At 44.6% G+C, this 17,057-nt stretch overlaps 2 protein-coding genes across 2 annotated transcripts; both read left to right on the plus strand.

The window, feature by feature from the left end:
• Positions 1 to 5,945: 5,945 nt before the first annotated feature.
• On the plus strand, positions 5,946 to 7,744 carry LOC4335818 (extensin). Its single transcript, XM_015781308.3, has 2 exons — positions 5,946 to 7,145; positions 7,404 to 7,744. Exon 1 carries the CDS (start codon positions 6,026 to 6,028, stop codon positions 7,106 to 7,108), a length of 1,083 nt encoding a protein of 360 aa, XP_015636794.1. The 5' UTR covers positions 5,946 to 6,025; the 3' UTR covers positions 7,109 to 7,145; positions 7,404 to 7,744.
• A 6,554-nt stretch (positions 7,745 to 14,298) lies between these two features.
• LOC9271072 (protein TRACHEARY ELEMENT DIFFERENTIATION-RELATED 7A) lies at positions 14,299 to 15,496 on the plus strand. Its single transcript, XM_015778936.3, has one exon. It carries the CDS (start codon positions 14,430 to 14,432, stop codon positions 15,222 to 15,224), a length of 795 nt encoding a protein of 264 aa, XP_015634422.2. The 5' UTR covers positions 14,299 to 14,429; the 3' UTR covers positions 15,225 to 15,496.
• The last annotated feature ends 1,561 nt before the right edge of the window (positions 15,497 to 17,057 follow it).

The following is a 17,057-nucleotide window of genomic DNA, read 5'->3' on the forward strand; positions in this document are numbered from 1 at the left end:
ATATATGAATATGGACAATGCTAGAAAGTCTTATAATATGAAACGGAGGGAATATTGAGTAGAGTAATTTTAAACTCACAAATCAATAAAGCCTGATACTCATTTTCATGACCATTTCAATAAATCCTAGCCGCCCTCGCCGCCACATCCTCATCCCCTCCTCCACCTCGTCGTTGTCGGAGCTCGCCGGCGGCGAGCCAGGAAGGCGGTGGCAAGGCCCAAATAGCTCGGCGGAACCGCCCCTGCGCGAGGAGGACAGAGCAAGGCCGACAATGGCATGGCCAGAGGCGGAGACGACGGGTCAGCAGGCGACGGATCTGGCGCCTCTGTGGCCGGATCTGGCTCCCTCACCCGCGGATCTGGCCAGCGCGGTGGGCGATGCGGCGGCTAGCGGCACGAGGGAGGATGGCGAGGCAGCCTAGCGCGGTGGCGGCGTGGGTGTTGGTGCCGGCTTCTGCTCTGCCCGGCGTCCTCGTCGGTTGGCCGCGACGCGTGCAAGATGGGCGGGATGGAGGAGGTCGAGGCCGCATGCCAAGGCAAGGCGGCGCCGGAGGTGTGCAAGGTGGCGGCTGGCGACACAAGATGCTATGGCCGGAGCGCGGCCATGGCCGGCAGCGTAAGACTGTGGGCAGCGATGCTGCGCGAGGAGGAAGCCGGTGCGGTCGCGCTTAGTCAACCAAATTCTTCTCTATTGACAGCTCGAGCTATGGGATGGTGGGCTGAGCTTGGGTGTTGAAGGATAGCGTGGTGGTCCGGCGATGGTCGTTGTACGGGATGGTTGTGTGGAGCTTTGATTGGGAATCGCTGGCGATAGCCTTGCTAGGCCACGGGCCGGCATGACGACAACGACGTCTTTAGGCGTTGTTCCCCTCCTTGGAGGCGTCGTTCCGGCGTTGACCTCTCCTAGCACCAAGAACCCTTTGCTTGCAATGGGTCATTGGTGGATTCCTGCAATGTCTCCGAAGCTCTACAAGCCTAGGGTGTTTTGACGAGGCCTTCACTGCCTTGGTTTCGTTCCTTGCTCTACGATGGGTGTTCATCACTCTTATCTGGTTATTGTTGAGTAGAGTCGGAGCTGCTTCGCTGTAGGGGTGCGACGAAGCTTGGCAATGATGACACAATGCAATCTCTTTATTGGATTATTGATGCTAGTTGTGAGTAGGATTGGTTCTTTAGTAGTTTAGGCTGATGTCCTTCGTGGGTATCATTTTTATTTGTTCATTTTGGCGTTGGAGTAGCATCGCAATGAAGTCGAAGCTGCTGTGGCGCTTGGGTGGCAAGCTCGGCAATGATAATATGTGTATGTTGTTGTGTCGTCTCTTTGGCAAGCTTGGACGACGTCTTGTGTCAGGCTCCGTCGCGGTAGTTTAGGTTAGGTTACTTGTTGGTGTGGTGTCGTAGTTGTGGTTTTCGCTTAGTTTTTCCTAATTACCTGAGCATTGTAAGGTTTGGTCCTATTTTCTTCTTAAAATAGAATATCTTCTTCTTAATATAAAACGTCGGCAACAGCCTGACCGTTTGAAAAAAAAAGACCATGTGCAGAGATAGCATCCTTTCAGTGTATACCATCTCTCTCGTCAAAGCATGGACATTGCTTGTAGGGCAATGCACATTGGACACAGCACTGTATTTGGATGCCATCTCATCACTATCGTGGAACATAAGTAATGTGCCAAAGCTACAGCAAAGTCTAATTGAACAGATGCTGAGCCATAATAATGAGATCCCCGGCTTGATCAGCGGTGGATTCATGAAGGCGTAGGTGGATAGGTGTGGCACGTAAATATCAGAGCAATTATTGCGAGCTTGTGATGTGTCCAATGGAGCAATGCTGAAGGTGTGAATGATATCTCAAGCTTACATTTTCCTAGATTTGGTGTCACATGACTAATTCGAGCTAAGGATTTTTTTTTTTTTAAAAAAAAAGTAGAAATTCTTGCCGATTTTAAGATATGGAGGATTGGAGGTTACATATTTTTTTGCAATTGCAACAAATCATCGCTGCAGCTAATAAGGGAGACTCCACCGACAGATACGGTTAACCTGGATGCAGACGGATTTGCAACGCATCCATGAGATTTATTTTGTTTAAGTATTGTTCGCACGTCTAGCAATTCCAGTGTTTGTCCTGTCCATGTATCATTAAAGACATTAAAGACGAGAATTAGCGCATCGATCTCGATTTCTGGGGGAGACCAAAATTTTGCCTGATTTTCTGCTGTTTGGCAGAGGGAAGAAGACAATATGTCTCACCTTTTCAGGAGTGTTTCTTTCCTTGGTGCACCCCGTATTTTGCTAAAGATGTTCACTATTTAATCAGGCAGATGATATTTGTTTCATCAAGCCGTTTAGTAGTACTAGATGACTAGAAGTGATTGCTTCTGAAATGAGGAGGTGACTATTAGGGACTACTAGCTTGTAGCCAAATGAAGGGTGTCCGAGTTTAAAGACGTCAATGGAAAATAGAACACCTCTGTTTATTTCTAGCAACTAAAAATGCACTAATTGATTAGATGCTTTAATGCTTATATTAAGATTCAGGCCTATGTGATAAAATGGAGGAAGATCCCATGGAACAGAGGAGAGAATTTGATACTATCGTCAATCACTCAATCTAGGAGCCTGGTCCATCTGGAAAAGGCGTAACGATCGAGTGTTAAACTGACGACAGTGAAACTTTTTTTTTTTTGGCGGGGTTTTGATTACGGCAGTGAAACTTGGTCGATATTACAAAGACAATGGGCGAAAGAAGCATAGCGGTTGGCGAACGTTGCAGTTCCGTAGCTACTTCTGTAGCCAGTGATAGCCCTAGGTTGCCTTATATGTTGCAAGAATCAAACTAGTGCAACAAGTTCCTTTCCCCCTGCTTTTTTTTTCCTGTTCCGTTGTAATTAGCAATCTTTACTTTCTTAATACAACAAAGATGCGTAAGTTTTTTTTCGTATTCCTGAAAAGAAAATGTAGTTCTTATATGAAGTTGCATGAAAATATATGAATATATAGATGAAGCCACAAAATGAAGTGTCTTAAACTCTTCTATATCATTGAGTTTGTCATATTTCAACAATTTACTATTGACTTTATCTTTTTCTACAATATACCAGCGACTTTATCAATTATTCTACAATACATTATTGGGCTGGGCTTATTTTTCAATAATATCTAAAATACCCTTATAGACATATAAGGTTAACAATTGATTTATACCATTGGAAGTTTTAAAAAATATATAAAAACTTGTATGTGGCATCCTTGCATAGTACAAAAGTTTGTATATAAGTTTTAATTTTTTTTTTCATTTCTATTTTTTAAAATAACTTATTTGTTGGTATATAAAATATTTTTTGTGTTGTTGTTTTTAATGTAAATTATTTTTCATATGCAACATAAGATATTTTTCTATTATCTTTTGTGTAAGCTATTTTTCTCTGATATACCATACAAAAATATTTTTTTTTCTAAGAAAAGACCAAAAAAATTGAAAATTATGTACATACTTCTTTGTTGTGTGAGGAGGCCATGTAAAAAAAATTCATATTTTTTCGATACTTTCTTATGAGATAAATTAAATATTAACCATTTATGTCTATAAGGATATTTTGGGTATTTTTTAGAAAGAGGCCTATCCCAATAGCGTATTGTAGAGCAATTGATAAAATCATGGGTATATATTGTAGAAAGAGAAAATATCAGTGGCAAATTGTTGAACTGGGATAAACTTAGTGGCATAGAATAGATTCTCTGTTAGGGAAAAGACTAATACGTAAGAACGATACAACCAGTTATCCATGGGAGTGTGCACAAACACAAAACACAAACATTTTAGTGATATATTGCTTGCGTCCTCGAGATGATTGTTACTTGCCAGATACATTTTAGTGATATATTACTTGTTCCGTGTTTAGTTGTTTTGGAAAAAAAAATTGACGTATACGAACACACATTTAAAATATTAAATATAGACTAATAACAAAACAAATTACAGATTCCGCCTGTAAACTACGAGACGAATCTATTAAGCTTAATTAATCCATCATTAGCAAATGTTTACTGTAGCACCATATTGTCAAATCATGATGTAATTAGGCTCAAAAGATTCGTCTCGTAATTTACATGCAAATCGTGCAATTGGTTTTTTCGTCCATATTTAATGTTTCATGTATGTGTCCAAACATTTGATTTGACGGAAAAGTTAGAAATTTGAAGGGAAGTAAACACAGCCTTGCATGATCGTTCTATACACCCGCGGAGCTGAGTTCTTTCCCACTTTTCCCAACTCACCTTTCTCGTTTTCCATGCGTACGCATTTCAAACTGCTAAACAATGTGTTTTTTGCAAAAAAAAAATTCTTTATGAAAGTTGTTTTAAAAAAATCATATTAATCCATTTTTTTTAAAAAAAAGTTTAGTTAATACATAATTAATCATGCAATAATACGTGGGCCGTTTTGCGTGCCGGGTGGAGGGTTTCCAACCTTTTATCTCGAACACAGCCTAACTAAGCTAGTGTTCTAGCCTCAAAAGGAGTATCTAAAATAAGTGCAGAGTAAATCGTATGTATCCTTTCCCGCCCAGCTAATACACCGTTTTGGTGATTTGACCTTGGAGTCACATGACGAACTGTAAGCGAGCTTAATAGGTGCACTTTAATTTTCAGCTATTCCAATAGTGCTACAATTCACATAGATCACACAATTAACGCCAAGATACCCACACCATGGACCCATCACATCTATAATAGCGAAGTGAAATAACCTTGTCGATCACCACATGTGAAAATGCCAAGCACACTGCTGCGAGGAAATCGACATACTCGTTGGGTTTCATGCATTATATTCTGAGTGATTATAAAAACGTGCTGGCAGCCCAGTAACAGTAGTAGCCGAGAGCACCATTTTTGTTTTCTCCTCGATCAATGAACGTCTTTCATCACCGACACAAAACACACAGCCGCCATCGATCCTCACGTGCCTCTACCACACAGATTGCCAGATTGGTGCTTGATTGTTAAGTATTATTATTACTGCGTGATAACGTGCGTACCACAAGGTTAATTAGGCTAAGAGCAAAGATAATAATAGCGCTCACTTCCTACTATTAATGTATCTTAAAGCCAACATATATAATGGATTAGCTATAAGGCTAGCTATAACTTTCTTCTTCTCTCTATCTCTCACCTATGCATTTAATGTATTTAATTAGAAGCTTGTGTTAAGCTAACTTTTACATTAGAGCCAACATCCTTGATTTTTTTTTATCGCTATTCTTCACGTAAGCTCACTATTATACTTGCTCTAATAGAGTAGTACTGCTAAGGCTAAGGCCCTGTTTAGATGGGACTAAAACTTTTAAGTCCCTATCACATCGGATGTTTGAAAATTAATTATAAATATTAAACGTAGACTATTAATAAAACCCATCCATAATCTTGGACTAATTTGCGAGACGAATCTAATGAGCCTAATTAATCCATGATTAGCCTATGTGATGCTACAGTAAACATTCTCTAATTATAGATTAATTAGGCTTAAAAAATTTGTCTCGTGAATTAGCTTTTATTTATGTAATTAGTTTTGTAAGTAGTCTATATTTAATACTCTAAATTAGTGTCTAAAGACAGGGACTAAAGTTAAGTCCCTGGATGTAAACACCACCTAAATACGACCTGCTCCACCGGGGGCCATCCCTGGTAAACAGCTAGAGAGTACTAAGCTATGTACAGTGATCCTGACCTACACGTACGTCAAACGTTTCAGACCACCACGGCGCCCCGACTGGACCAGCAGCGAACACAATGTGACCAGCGGCGAAACCCCCTCCCCCTCCCCCACATGCACGCCAATCCCCTCACCGCCACCACCATGCCGTGTCACATGCCCGCTTCCCCGGGCTACCATCCAAGCCTCCACCGTGTATATAATGCGGTGCCATGGGTAGAGCCATTCCACACACACTGACCTGCAAGCTCGCTGGGCAGCTTACACAGGGGAGTGAAGTAGAGTGAGTGTGAGAGAGAGTGAGTGAGAATGGGTGGCAAGGCCGCTCTCCTGATGGCCCTGGTGGCCATCAGCGTCGTCCTGGAGGCCAGGGCGGACGCCGGTGGCTACGGCGGCGGGTACACGCCGACGCCGACGCCGGTGAAACCGGCGCCGAAGCCGGAGAAGCCGCCCAAGGAGCACAAGCCGCCGCACCACCACGAGCCCAAGCCGGAGAAGCCACCCAAGGAGCACAAGCCACCGGCCTACACGCCGCCCAAGCCGACGCCCACCCCACCCACGTACACCCCGACACCCAAGCCTACGCCACCGCCATACACGCCCAAGCCGACGCCGCCGGCTCACACCCCTACTCCCCCGACGTACACGCCGACCCCCACTCCACCCAAGCCGACGCCTCCCACCTACAAGCCACAGCCCAAGCCGACGCCTGCGCCTTACACTCCCACTCCCACACCGCCAACATACAAGCCGCAGCCCAAGCCGACCCCGCCACCGACGTACAAGCCGCAGCCGAAGCCGACTCCCACCCCCTACACTCCCACTCCGACGCCGCCATCGTACAAGCCGCAGCCGAAGCCGACTCCCACCCCCTACACTCCCACTCCGACGCCGCCATCGTACAAGCCGCAGCCGAAGCCGACTCCCACCCCGTACACTCCCACTCCGACGCCGCCATCCTACAAGCCGCAGCCCAAGCCGAACCCGCCACCCACGTACAAGCCGCAGCCCAAGCCAAACCCGCCACCCACGTACAAGCCGGCGCCGCCAACCTACAAGCCGCAGCCTAAGCCGAACCCGCCACCCACGTACAAGCCGCAGCCTAAGCCGACTCCCACTCCCTACACTCCACCCACGTACAAGCCACAACCGAAGCCGACTCCCACTCCCACTCCCTACACTCCCACGCCCAAGCCGAACCCGCCGCCAACCTACAAGCCACAGCCCAAGCCGACTCCCACGCCGACGCCGTACAAGCCGCAGCCCAAGCCGACTCCTTCTCCCTACACCCCCAAGCCAACTCCGACGCCGCCGACCTACACACCGACGCCAACGCCGCCGTACCACAAGCCGCCGCCGTCCTACACCCCCGGCCCGCCGCCGCCCTACTAGTTGTGTTCCGCCACTCTCCGTCACGTTCCGACCAAAGGTATAGTACGCCCAACACTTCAGACGCTCACGGTTCAGTTTGCACATTTACTTATTTTCGGAAAGATTTTTGAGTCCGAACAAATTTAAATATAACTAATATTTTTACAATAAAAATTTCAGCATAGATTCACTTATCAACATAAAATTTTATATTGCTTATTAATTAACCTGCATGCATGGACGAACGGATATCTTGAATAAGTCTCTTAAAAGCGGGTGCTTAATGGCGTACTCTGTTTGTTTTCTGTCTTTGCAGGAGGTGACCGACCGACCAGAGTTGTGCGAGAGGCCAAAGAGGCTCTTCCTTCCGTGAAGATTGCTGTGCATGCCGAGCTGCGCTGCCTTTAATTACCTATAGCTAATTAATTAGCTAGGGCCAATGTTGCGAGGAGAATAATGCATGCTTGAGTGCCAATGTTGCTAGCTCGCTCCCTCTCTAGATGTGATGTGTATCATGTGTTGTGTGTTGCTCGAATTTGTACTGTCTAGCGTACGTCGATCCCGTGGTGATTTGTGGAGTATGGTATTGTTGTGTTACGGTATAACCAAAAATAACAGCGGAAATGGAAGTAAAAGCTGTTTTCGATCGTCCCAGCATTTCTTCTTTCCTCTATTCCTGTTCTTTCGCACCGTGCAACCACGAGAAATTGATGATTGCATGCATGTCAGAGAAGACTCTAAACTTTACTAGTACAAATTGTACTGATAATTAAACTCCACACAGTGACATATAGAGATTTCACTTGAAATAAATAGTACTTCCTCCGTTTTCGTATAACACCCGTTTCAAAGATATTTGATACTGTTTGATCATTCGTCTTATTCAAAAAATTTAAGTAATTATTTATTCTTTTCATATCATTTGATTTATTGTTAAATATATTTTTATATACACATAGTTTTATATATTTTATAAATATTTTTAATAAGACGAACGGTCGTGCTGCTACTGCGTCAAATATTTTAAAACGGAGGGAGTACTCCCCCAGAACGAGCCACAAGGGTACGACTATCACAATTGGTGACGCCATTATAAAAATGCAATAGTCTCTGCATTTGCAGGTGCAGCAGCATGCATGCATGCCTGAGCAGCCGTGAGCTGTCACGCGTTGCTACAGTCTCACTCGCCGCACAGCACACAGGTACAGCGACCGCCTCTGCATTTGCAGGAGGACGCCCATACGGCTGTGACATCAAAGCTAGCCTGCGCTCCAAAACTTCAGGACCAGAAACAATGTCTGTTTGCATCTCCATTTTCGACGCAGGCGCACACGTCGGTCCGATAGACTTTGGAGTGCAACAAGAACTCGAAAGACATAAGCAGAGTGTAATCAAGCATATGGTTTAGTGCTGAGTTTTTCATTTCATATAGCAAGGGCATGTTTATTTCGCGAAATAAAATTTTTTTTTGTCACATCGAATATTTGACTGTATATCGGAAGAGGTTTTCAAACACGAATGAAAAAACTAATTTTATAACTCGCCTGAAAACCACGAGACGAATCTTTTGAGCCTAATTAAGACGTCATTAGCACATGTAGATTACTGTAGCACTTATGGCTAATCATGGACTAATTAGACTCAAAAGAATCGTCGCGCGATTTCCTCCCTAACTGTGTAATTAGTTTTTCTTTTAATCTATATTTAATGCTTCATGCATGTATCAAAAGATTTAATGTGATGTTTTTGGGAAAAACTTTTGGAGAAATAAAGGGACCTAACAATAGCAACGTTAAGTGATGGAACATGATGAACAACGAGAAGAAAATCCACTGTGTCACTCTTGCGCAGTGGCGGATTTAGAAAGAAATAGTAGTTGGGTCTAAACAAATTAAATAGAGTTACAATGTCCCCACCCATCTATATATAATAAAAAAATTTAGCGGTATCTTCGTGGGGGCTCTCATAGTTTTCACGCCAGTAGTGGAGGCTCGAGACCCCGCCGCCCCCGTGCTAGATCTGAGAGTGAGAAATATATATGCACTCGCAAGCAAACTGAGAAGCTTGCAAGGACGTGTACTCTACACGATCAATCCTCCTTTGCAGTAGCAAACTGAGAAGCTTGCAAGAACAACGGATTGCAAGCTGGGCGATGAATTGGTGGAAGGTGGTGTGTGGTCACAGTGATGTTCGAAATCTGAAGCAATGAATTCGACGAAGGGGGAGAGAAAGCGTGCAAGGACATTGGTCGGTAGAATAAATTGGCTTGCAGTAAAAGAAGATCACGTGATGGCGCATGGCCGCATGGGAGAACTTATGGTCTTTTGATTCCAAAGGTTTCAAGCGCTTTGTTGTGAAAAGCTGAAAAGGTGAGGAGAACAAAGAAAATTTAGATCTGGTTTAGTTTCCAATTTTTTCTTCAAACTTTTAACTTTTTCATCGCATCAAAATTTTCCTACGCACACAAACTTTCAATTTTTCCGTCACATTGTTTCAATTTCAATCAAACTTCTAATTTTAGCGTAAACTAAGGCCGGGTTTAGTTACAAATTTTTTTCTTCAAACTTCCAACTTTTTCATCATATCAAAACTTTCCTACACACACAAACTTTCAACTTTTCCATCACATCATTTCAATTTCAATAAAAATTCTAATTTTGACGTGAGCTAAACATACCCTTAAAAAGATAGTCGTCATATTACTTCAAGGAGAATATACTACAGTAGTATATATAGGAGTAGTTTTATTTTAGATAATGAGTATATAGGAGTAGTAAATTATGGAAATGGTAAGATATAACCATGTTCAGTGTTCTACTTTTCAGTAGCCTCTCACAGGGTACACAAAAACAAGGAACCACCAACATTGTACTTGAGATGGTTAATACTCTAAAATCTAGATAAAACTTGGGAACAAAGAGAGGCACTAACATTTTCTTTTTGTTCTTTTGATAAAACTGGTGCGTAGCCATTGCACATGAAGCTCGTTTTATTACTACTACTACTACTGCTACTACTCAACTTGATTATAGAACTTGAATATAATGTTGGGTTGTTGTGATTATCTCCCGCGGTAATAATTTTTTTCCACTGAACGAGGCAGCGCAAGCCAGAATGCACATGTTCATGAGATAAGTGTCAGAGGGGATGGATTTAGTATTTGGAAAATAGCTTATGCCGATCTGAAAACTACTCAGATTTTCGCTCAGTGGTGGTGCACGTCGCTGGTCTTTTTTTCCCATTTCCTCGGTTCGTGGCTAGCAGCCTCTTGCCCTCTTCTAGTTCACACGAAACTGGTTAGTGCACTATTTTTCAATGTATCCTCCACATGGGTTTGTCGATGGATGTCAGATATCCCTGGAATAAACTTCAGAGAAAAAGTTATTTTTGCCTCCCCCATACCTCCTCTTTGGCATGGAAAGGCACACACGGGCAAAATAAGAGGGGTGAAAAAGGAATGCACAGATGCCAAAAATCCAGGTTTATGTCGCGGTGATGTTTACTAGTTGTACATGTTGAATTACAGGTGCATTTTAATTTTTCAACTGGTTTGGAGCATAAAATCTTACAAAACTTTCAATCAATTAATATAACCCTTTTTTGAATGAAATAAAAAGAAAGACAAAGATATTAGAAAAAAAATATAAATCTAAAAACAACAGTTGTAAAATCTAATTTTAATATACTGTAACCAAGTACAATGTAACCAAGTATAATTACTATGTAACTAACTGTAACTACAAGTCGAGTCTACATGAATACGAATGTTGATATAAAACCTTACGGACGAAAAACCGAAACCCAAAAAATCTATAGTAAGTGAAATAGCAACTTTATACTAAGTCAAAAACAAGATACATTAAAAAAAACAAAGACAGCGTGCTAGTAGAAAAATCATTGTACTAGTATATCATACTTCCTCTGTTAAAAAAACTAATCTATATATTCTAGTACGAGAGATGTGATATATTAGCTCATTTCTTTTCTTAGACTGAGGGTGTAGGTAAAAACATTGATTATGGGCTACTGCATTTCCATTGAGCAAGGGCCAAGGGGAAGAGGAGGGAACCTTGTGCCCGGGTGCGTGAGGACATGAGAATAACCTATAGGGTAGGTTTCAGTAATGGCGGTCTTAACCGGCCTGAAAATTTTTATCAATTCCTGCCTGGAGATAGATCTAATCCCATTTGAAAAATCCAAGGACGGGTTAGTGGTACAGTAGTTAAGTTTACTGGCGCAGTTTCTACCTCGTGAAGTTGTCATCACTCATCAGCTGCCCAGGCAATGCAATGCAGAACAGCTGGCTGAAGGTATGATGTTGATCCTTTCCTCCAAAAAGAAGAAAAAAAAATGAAAGCTCTAGTACAACAAATAACTACGGAGTACTATCATCATTGACCCACAGTGTGGAACTCAGTATGGATCAGAAGGATCCAGAGAAGCCAAAAAAACAACAAATGCTACGAGGGCTCCACATCACATTGACCACTTGAAGCGGCCTCTCTCTCTCTCACACACACATGTTGAAGCCCAACTAATGCTCACTACGAACAGAGCAATGGTTAGTGGCAGTAATTAAAGTGCAGTAACAGTATGTCAGTATCGCTATGCATCGTATCAAACAGCTTCACCTCCGTGGGCTCTGAGACGCGGGTAGCCGAGCACGGCCGCCACGAGCCAAAACTGGAGCGAAACACAGCTGCCGAACACGAACGCAAACTTGTAATCAGCGCCAATTTCTTCGATCTTCTTTACGAACGCGTAAAAAAAACACACACCAATATGCTATAGAAAAAAGTTTTAGTTACACAACACAATCAACCAGAACAACTTATATCAGAGAAAGGGAGAGAAAAAAAACTTAAACTTAGAAACTAGGGTGGCTAAACACGAACTACAAACAGCGAAAATGAGCCGAGCCACAGCTGCCCAATTTCTTCAGTCACCAGCGTCACTCACGTCCACGGACCACGGTCCGCCGCTGATGATGATAATGCCCGGCATTGCAGGGGAGATCGGGCAGCTGCAAGCAGCAGCAGGAGGAGGAGGATGATGAGCCGGGCCCAGGGTTTGACCAACCACGCATCGAGCAAACTGGCCGAGTGCCGACACCGCGCGCGGGACCGGACTACGTGGTCTCTCGTCTATCCAGAGCGCGGAACCAGCCGGCCGATGCGACGCAGTGACCGGGCGGGGCGGCGATTAAAGAAGGTTTCAGAGTACTAAATTATAATCGCAGATAAAATTATGGGTGCGATGCGGAGAATGAAGCGAGCTGAGCTGATCGACGATCTCACACGATCGGGTTAGGTGGCCACGGCGCCCAATCAGATTAGATGGGTCATATGGACGTACGCTGCAACTTGGGGATGGCCGGCCCCCTTTTCCCCTGTCCTTCACCTCCCTCTCTATACTTGCAGTTTCCTGTTCGGGTTTTAATGTTCCTCGTGTTCTTTTACGTGCGTGCGTCTAGGTTCATCCAGGGCAATCGATTCGAAAATCAATCATTGATGACCCGACAAGAGCTAATTATCAGATCGATCGATGATGGATGATGGGCATGGATGGCCGGATGGGAGATGGTTATCTATCACCAGTGACTACGTGCAGCGCGGTGGTGTGGCACTGTGGGGTACTCTACAATTCGACGTGTTTGGGCCTTATTTAGATTCTAACTTTTCTTTTCAAACTTTCAACTTTTTCGTCACATCGAATTTTTCTATACACACAAACTTTCAACTTTTCCGTAACATCGTTCTAATTTCTTCAAACTTTCATTTTTAACATGGAACTAAACATAGTCTTGGTCCGGTAAATTGTGAAGATGTGCTAAAGTCTCTGCTTGATTTGCTCGAATGGATCTCGATGGGCAAACTAGTTTTTGTGTTAGGAACGGCCTAAGCTAAGGAATCAATCTAAAGCTAAGAGCCTAACACGCATGCTGTTCCATGGATCTATTATTGGGGAAAACAAAAATGTTTCAGATCTCACTGTCATGAGAAGACCAGATCCATCCATCTAAAGCACCAAGCGTACCTACCTTTTTAGGTTGACCTTACCAGCGGATTAACGCCGTCGATCGATGCCGGTTTGGCCTAACCCATATCCTGTGTAGCTCACATGCCTCAAAGCGTAGCCGCTTAATAATGCAGTTTTTATCTTTTCCGTGATGGACAGTACGAAACAATAGAAAATGTTCTCTGAAGAGAACCAACCTGTCGAGTTGGCTATCATCATGCCTCCTGAATTTTGAAGTGTTTATCAGGATCAGAAAGAATTGCAGCTGTGCTTCATCAGGCCTCAGGTAAAGAACCAGCAATATCTTGTCCAAATCAATGCTGTTACAGTAAGTCCAAAATCCAGCAATTCAAGGTAGACCTGCCATAACATCAAAATGTACTCACAAAATGATCACAGTAACGGAATTTCATTTTTGAGTGAAATAACTATAAACTAAATGAAGAAGATGTGATTTCATTAGAGCCTGTAGTGCAAGGCTAGGAAAGAGCCAACCAATCAAGACAGGCCTGTAATGCAGGGCTAGGCAAGAGCCAGACAATCAAGACTGCTGATGATTACATTCCAAAATGACAGTATTACAGAAGTCAAATGTAAAACTTTCGTTGGATGCCAAACCATCATGTCGCAGTTCCAGCCTCCTCTGCCGCTAGTGTCTAGGGGTCTAGATTGATTTCTGCCAAACCGACGAAATTCATTTGTACCCATACTTTCCGTCCAGATAATTGTCCAGTCCAAAGACACGGACGTTGTTGAAGCCCACTAGTATCTCCTGTGGACTGTGGTTCGGTCCAAACACACCGCAGCCGCAAAGATCAATGCGTCCTTAAGGTCCAAACTAGCCCATTAAAGTGTCAGTTCAACTAAATTCAGCTAACGACGAGAGGACGCATCAAATCGAATAGATCAGTCAAGATATCCCATGATACTCTGTACTTCACTACTTGTGTACAGATATACAGCCGAAAGTGAAATAGTAGTAGGCACTCCGCTACCAGTGTTAACACTATAATGCAAGGTCTGATTTGAGTGTTCAGTAACAATCTATCTATAGCAGGTACTTTGTTCCACATCTTAATAGCAGTCATTTAGATGTACTTTTGAATGGAGCATATAGAATTCAAAGTTAGGTTGAGTGTGTTATCTAGCCATTTTATGTTAAAAATAGGTTGGAAACTTGAAATTCGAAGTGCCAGGATACCAAAGTCAGGTTGAAACTCGAAAGACCAAACTACTAGTACCAGCCAAGTCCAAGTACCAACAGCGTGAAATTTGGAGCTCCTTGCAACACGGCCCAGTCCTCCAAAGTCCAAAGCTCAAGATAATGGGTTTGGTAACATCGAACAAACGGGAGATTCAAACGCGCCACTATAAAAAGGCGCCAAATGGAGGAGATCACTCGAAGCAAGCCGAGCACTGCAGTGAAGCGATCGAGCCAAAGATGGCCGCCGCGAACCTCCACAAGTGCATCGCCCTCCTCGTCGTCGCTCTTGCGGCGGCGCTCTCGCCGTCTCACTGCACCGCCACCGCCACCGCCTCCCCGCCTCGCTACGCCTCCCCGCCGGTGGAAGCACCGGATGAGGAGGCTCCGGCTCCCTATGCCGCCGAGGCGCCATTGACGGGGCAACAAGGACCTGAGCACGGGAAGCATCACCACCACGAGTCGTCGTCGTCGTCGCCGCCGGCTGAACCGCCGTCGTCCTACAACGCGACGGAGCACAAGCACCACGGCCACCACCACCACCGCCGCCGCCACCACCACGGGGAAGCTCCACAGGCGCAGCCACCGGCTCACCGCTCGCCGCCGCCTCACCACTTGCCGCCGCCGCCCCCTGCTCACCCCTCGTCACCACCCCCGGCTCACGCCTCGCCGCCGCCTCATCACCTGCCGCCCCCTGCTCACGCCTCGCCACCGCCGCCGCCGCCGCCGTCCCGTTACCCGCCGCATTCCCCACCTCCTCCGGCGCACAAGTATCCACCGCCGCCGCCTCACGGCAAAGCAGCAGCAGCACCGCCGCCGCGCGGCCACAGGAAGCTCCCGCCGCCGTCTCCTCATTCGGTGAATTTGGCAATGGCGCCCTCGCCATCTTATTTCAGTGCTGATCCACCATCTAACTAATTAAGCAGAGCTGATCACATCAGCAGCTCTGATCGATCGGCGACGCTCAGAATGGAGCATCGCCACATTGCTATCTTTTGGAATCTTTGATATGCAAGGCCAAGATAAACACCTTAGCTAATTAAGTAAACTCGAGGTGAAATGAAACTGTTAGGCAAATAATCAAAAGCCCAGGAGCAACTTTCTGAGGGCGTTCGTGCTTTTTGTAACATTTTCTATCTTCCAAAATTTAACGAGAAAGTTACTGAGTAAAGTATGTGGTTGCTTTGAAATCATGGAGCTGACGTAATGTTGTTGCTTCGTTGTTTTGTGGAATGCAAGTTGCCATGTTCTGTGCTGGTGGCTGTGAATTGTGACACATGAACCATGCTTTATTCATGCTCATAAGTCATCACTATTACTTGTATGCCATTTACTATGTATTTTCACTGATGTATGTTGTAATATACATGTATGCAACAGTTTATTGGAAAAAACAGCGGCAGGCAAACGTTGAGATAAGTTCAAACATCTTAAAATGGGTATGCATCTGATGACAGTAAATTTCTATATTTATAAGTAAATTAATTAGGTCATAATTGCATCCTTACAAATCTTCATATATACGAAGGGCTACAGAACCATATTGGACCAAATTGTGTAGAATACCTTGCTATTAACAGATAAATTAATTACTGTAATACTAACTTATAGGAGCCCCAGCAGACTCACCAGTTTAGGCTTGTTAAGTGGGGCAAAGTGTCACGAACTCAGATTTGAGTCGGAACGAACTTTCTCCTGTGACTCGAATTGGAAGGGAAAGGAAGCTGGCTTGAGGAAGAAGAAGAACAGAGACACGAGAAAGCAGAGGAGCAGGAGGGAGATTAGAATTGAGTTTGAGGTTTCAGTTTGAATACAATATTTCATATCTCGCTCTCTCGCACCTGCCGACTATATAGCAATGCGCCATCTAGTCTCTCTCACTGACAGTGGCCCAGCCTTTCGCTACTGGGTCCACTCACTCGACGGGAAGCGTGTGTTGGGCCGCTTCATCCTTTGGATCGATCTTGCTGCTGGGCCGCTGTTGCCGTCTCAGGTTGAACGCCTTGCTCAGATGCCGCCGTGACATCCCCTCCTCCTTGAGTGGCAACTTGTCCCCAAGTTGTTGTAGTTGGAAAGCGACGACGTAGCTCCTGCTCATTCTCCCAGGTGACGGCGGCAGGTTCACCGCCAGACCACTTGATCAACACTTGTTCCACCATCTTGGATCCTTTGTGAACAAATCGACGATCCAGGACTTGAAGTGGTACCGGAGACGCCTCTGTTGTCGGACGAAGAACAGGAAGCCTGGGAGACGCTGTTTCACTTGGTGCCAAAGCTTGCTTCAATTGGGATACGTGCACCACTAGATGAATAAGGCTGGAGGAGGGTAACACCAAGCGATAGGCCACTTCCCCCACTCGCTCCAAAACCTGAAAGGGACCATAAAAACGGAAAGAGAGTTTGCGATTTACTCGACTGTTGTACGAAGGGCTGCAGCTTCATATACACCCAATCTCCCACAGCAAAAACTCGTTCAGAACGACGATTATCAGCCTGAAATTTCATCCGAGTCTGTGCACGCAGAAGATGCTCCCAAATCAGAGTTTGCATTTTCTCTCGCTCATGAAGCAATCAGCAAGCTCAGTAGACTGACAAGCTGTAGTAGCTGTCAACCCAAAATACCGAGGTTTGTGGCCATAGAGAACCTCAAAAGGAGTTGATCCCAAAGCGGAATGAAAGGATGTATTGTACCAGTATTCTGCTAAGGCGAGCCATTTACTCCAATGAGATGGACAAGCGTGCACAAAACAA

The sequence above is a fragment of the Oryza sativa genome, chromosome 4, assembly GCF_034140825.1.
Source record: "Oryza sativa Japonica Group chromosome 4, ASM3414082v1".
Classification (NCBI taxonomy): Eukaryota; Viridiplantae; Streptophyta; class Magnoliopsida; order Poales; family Poaceae; genus Oryza; species Oryza sativa.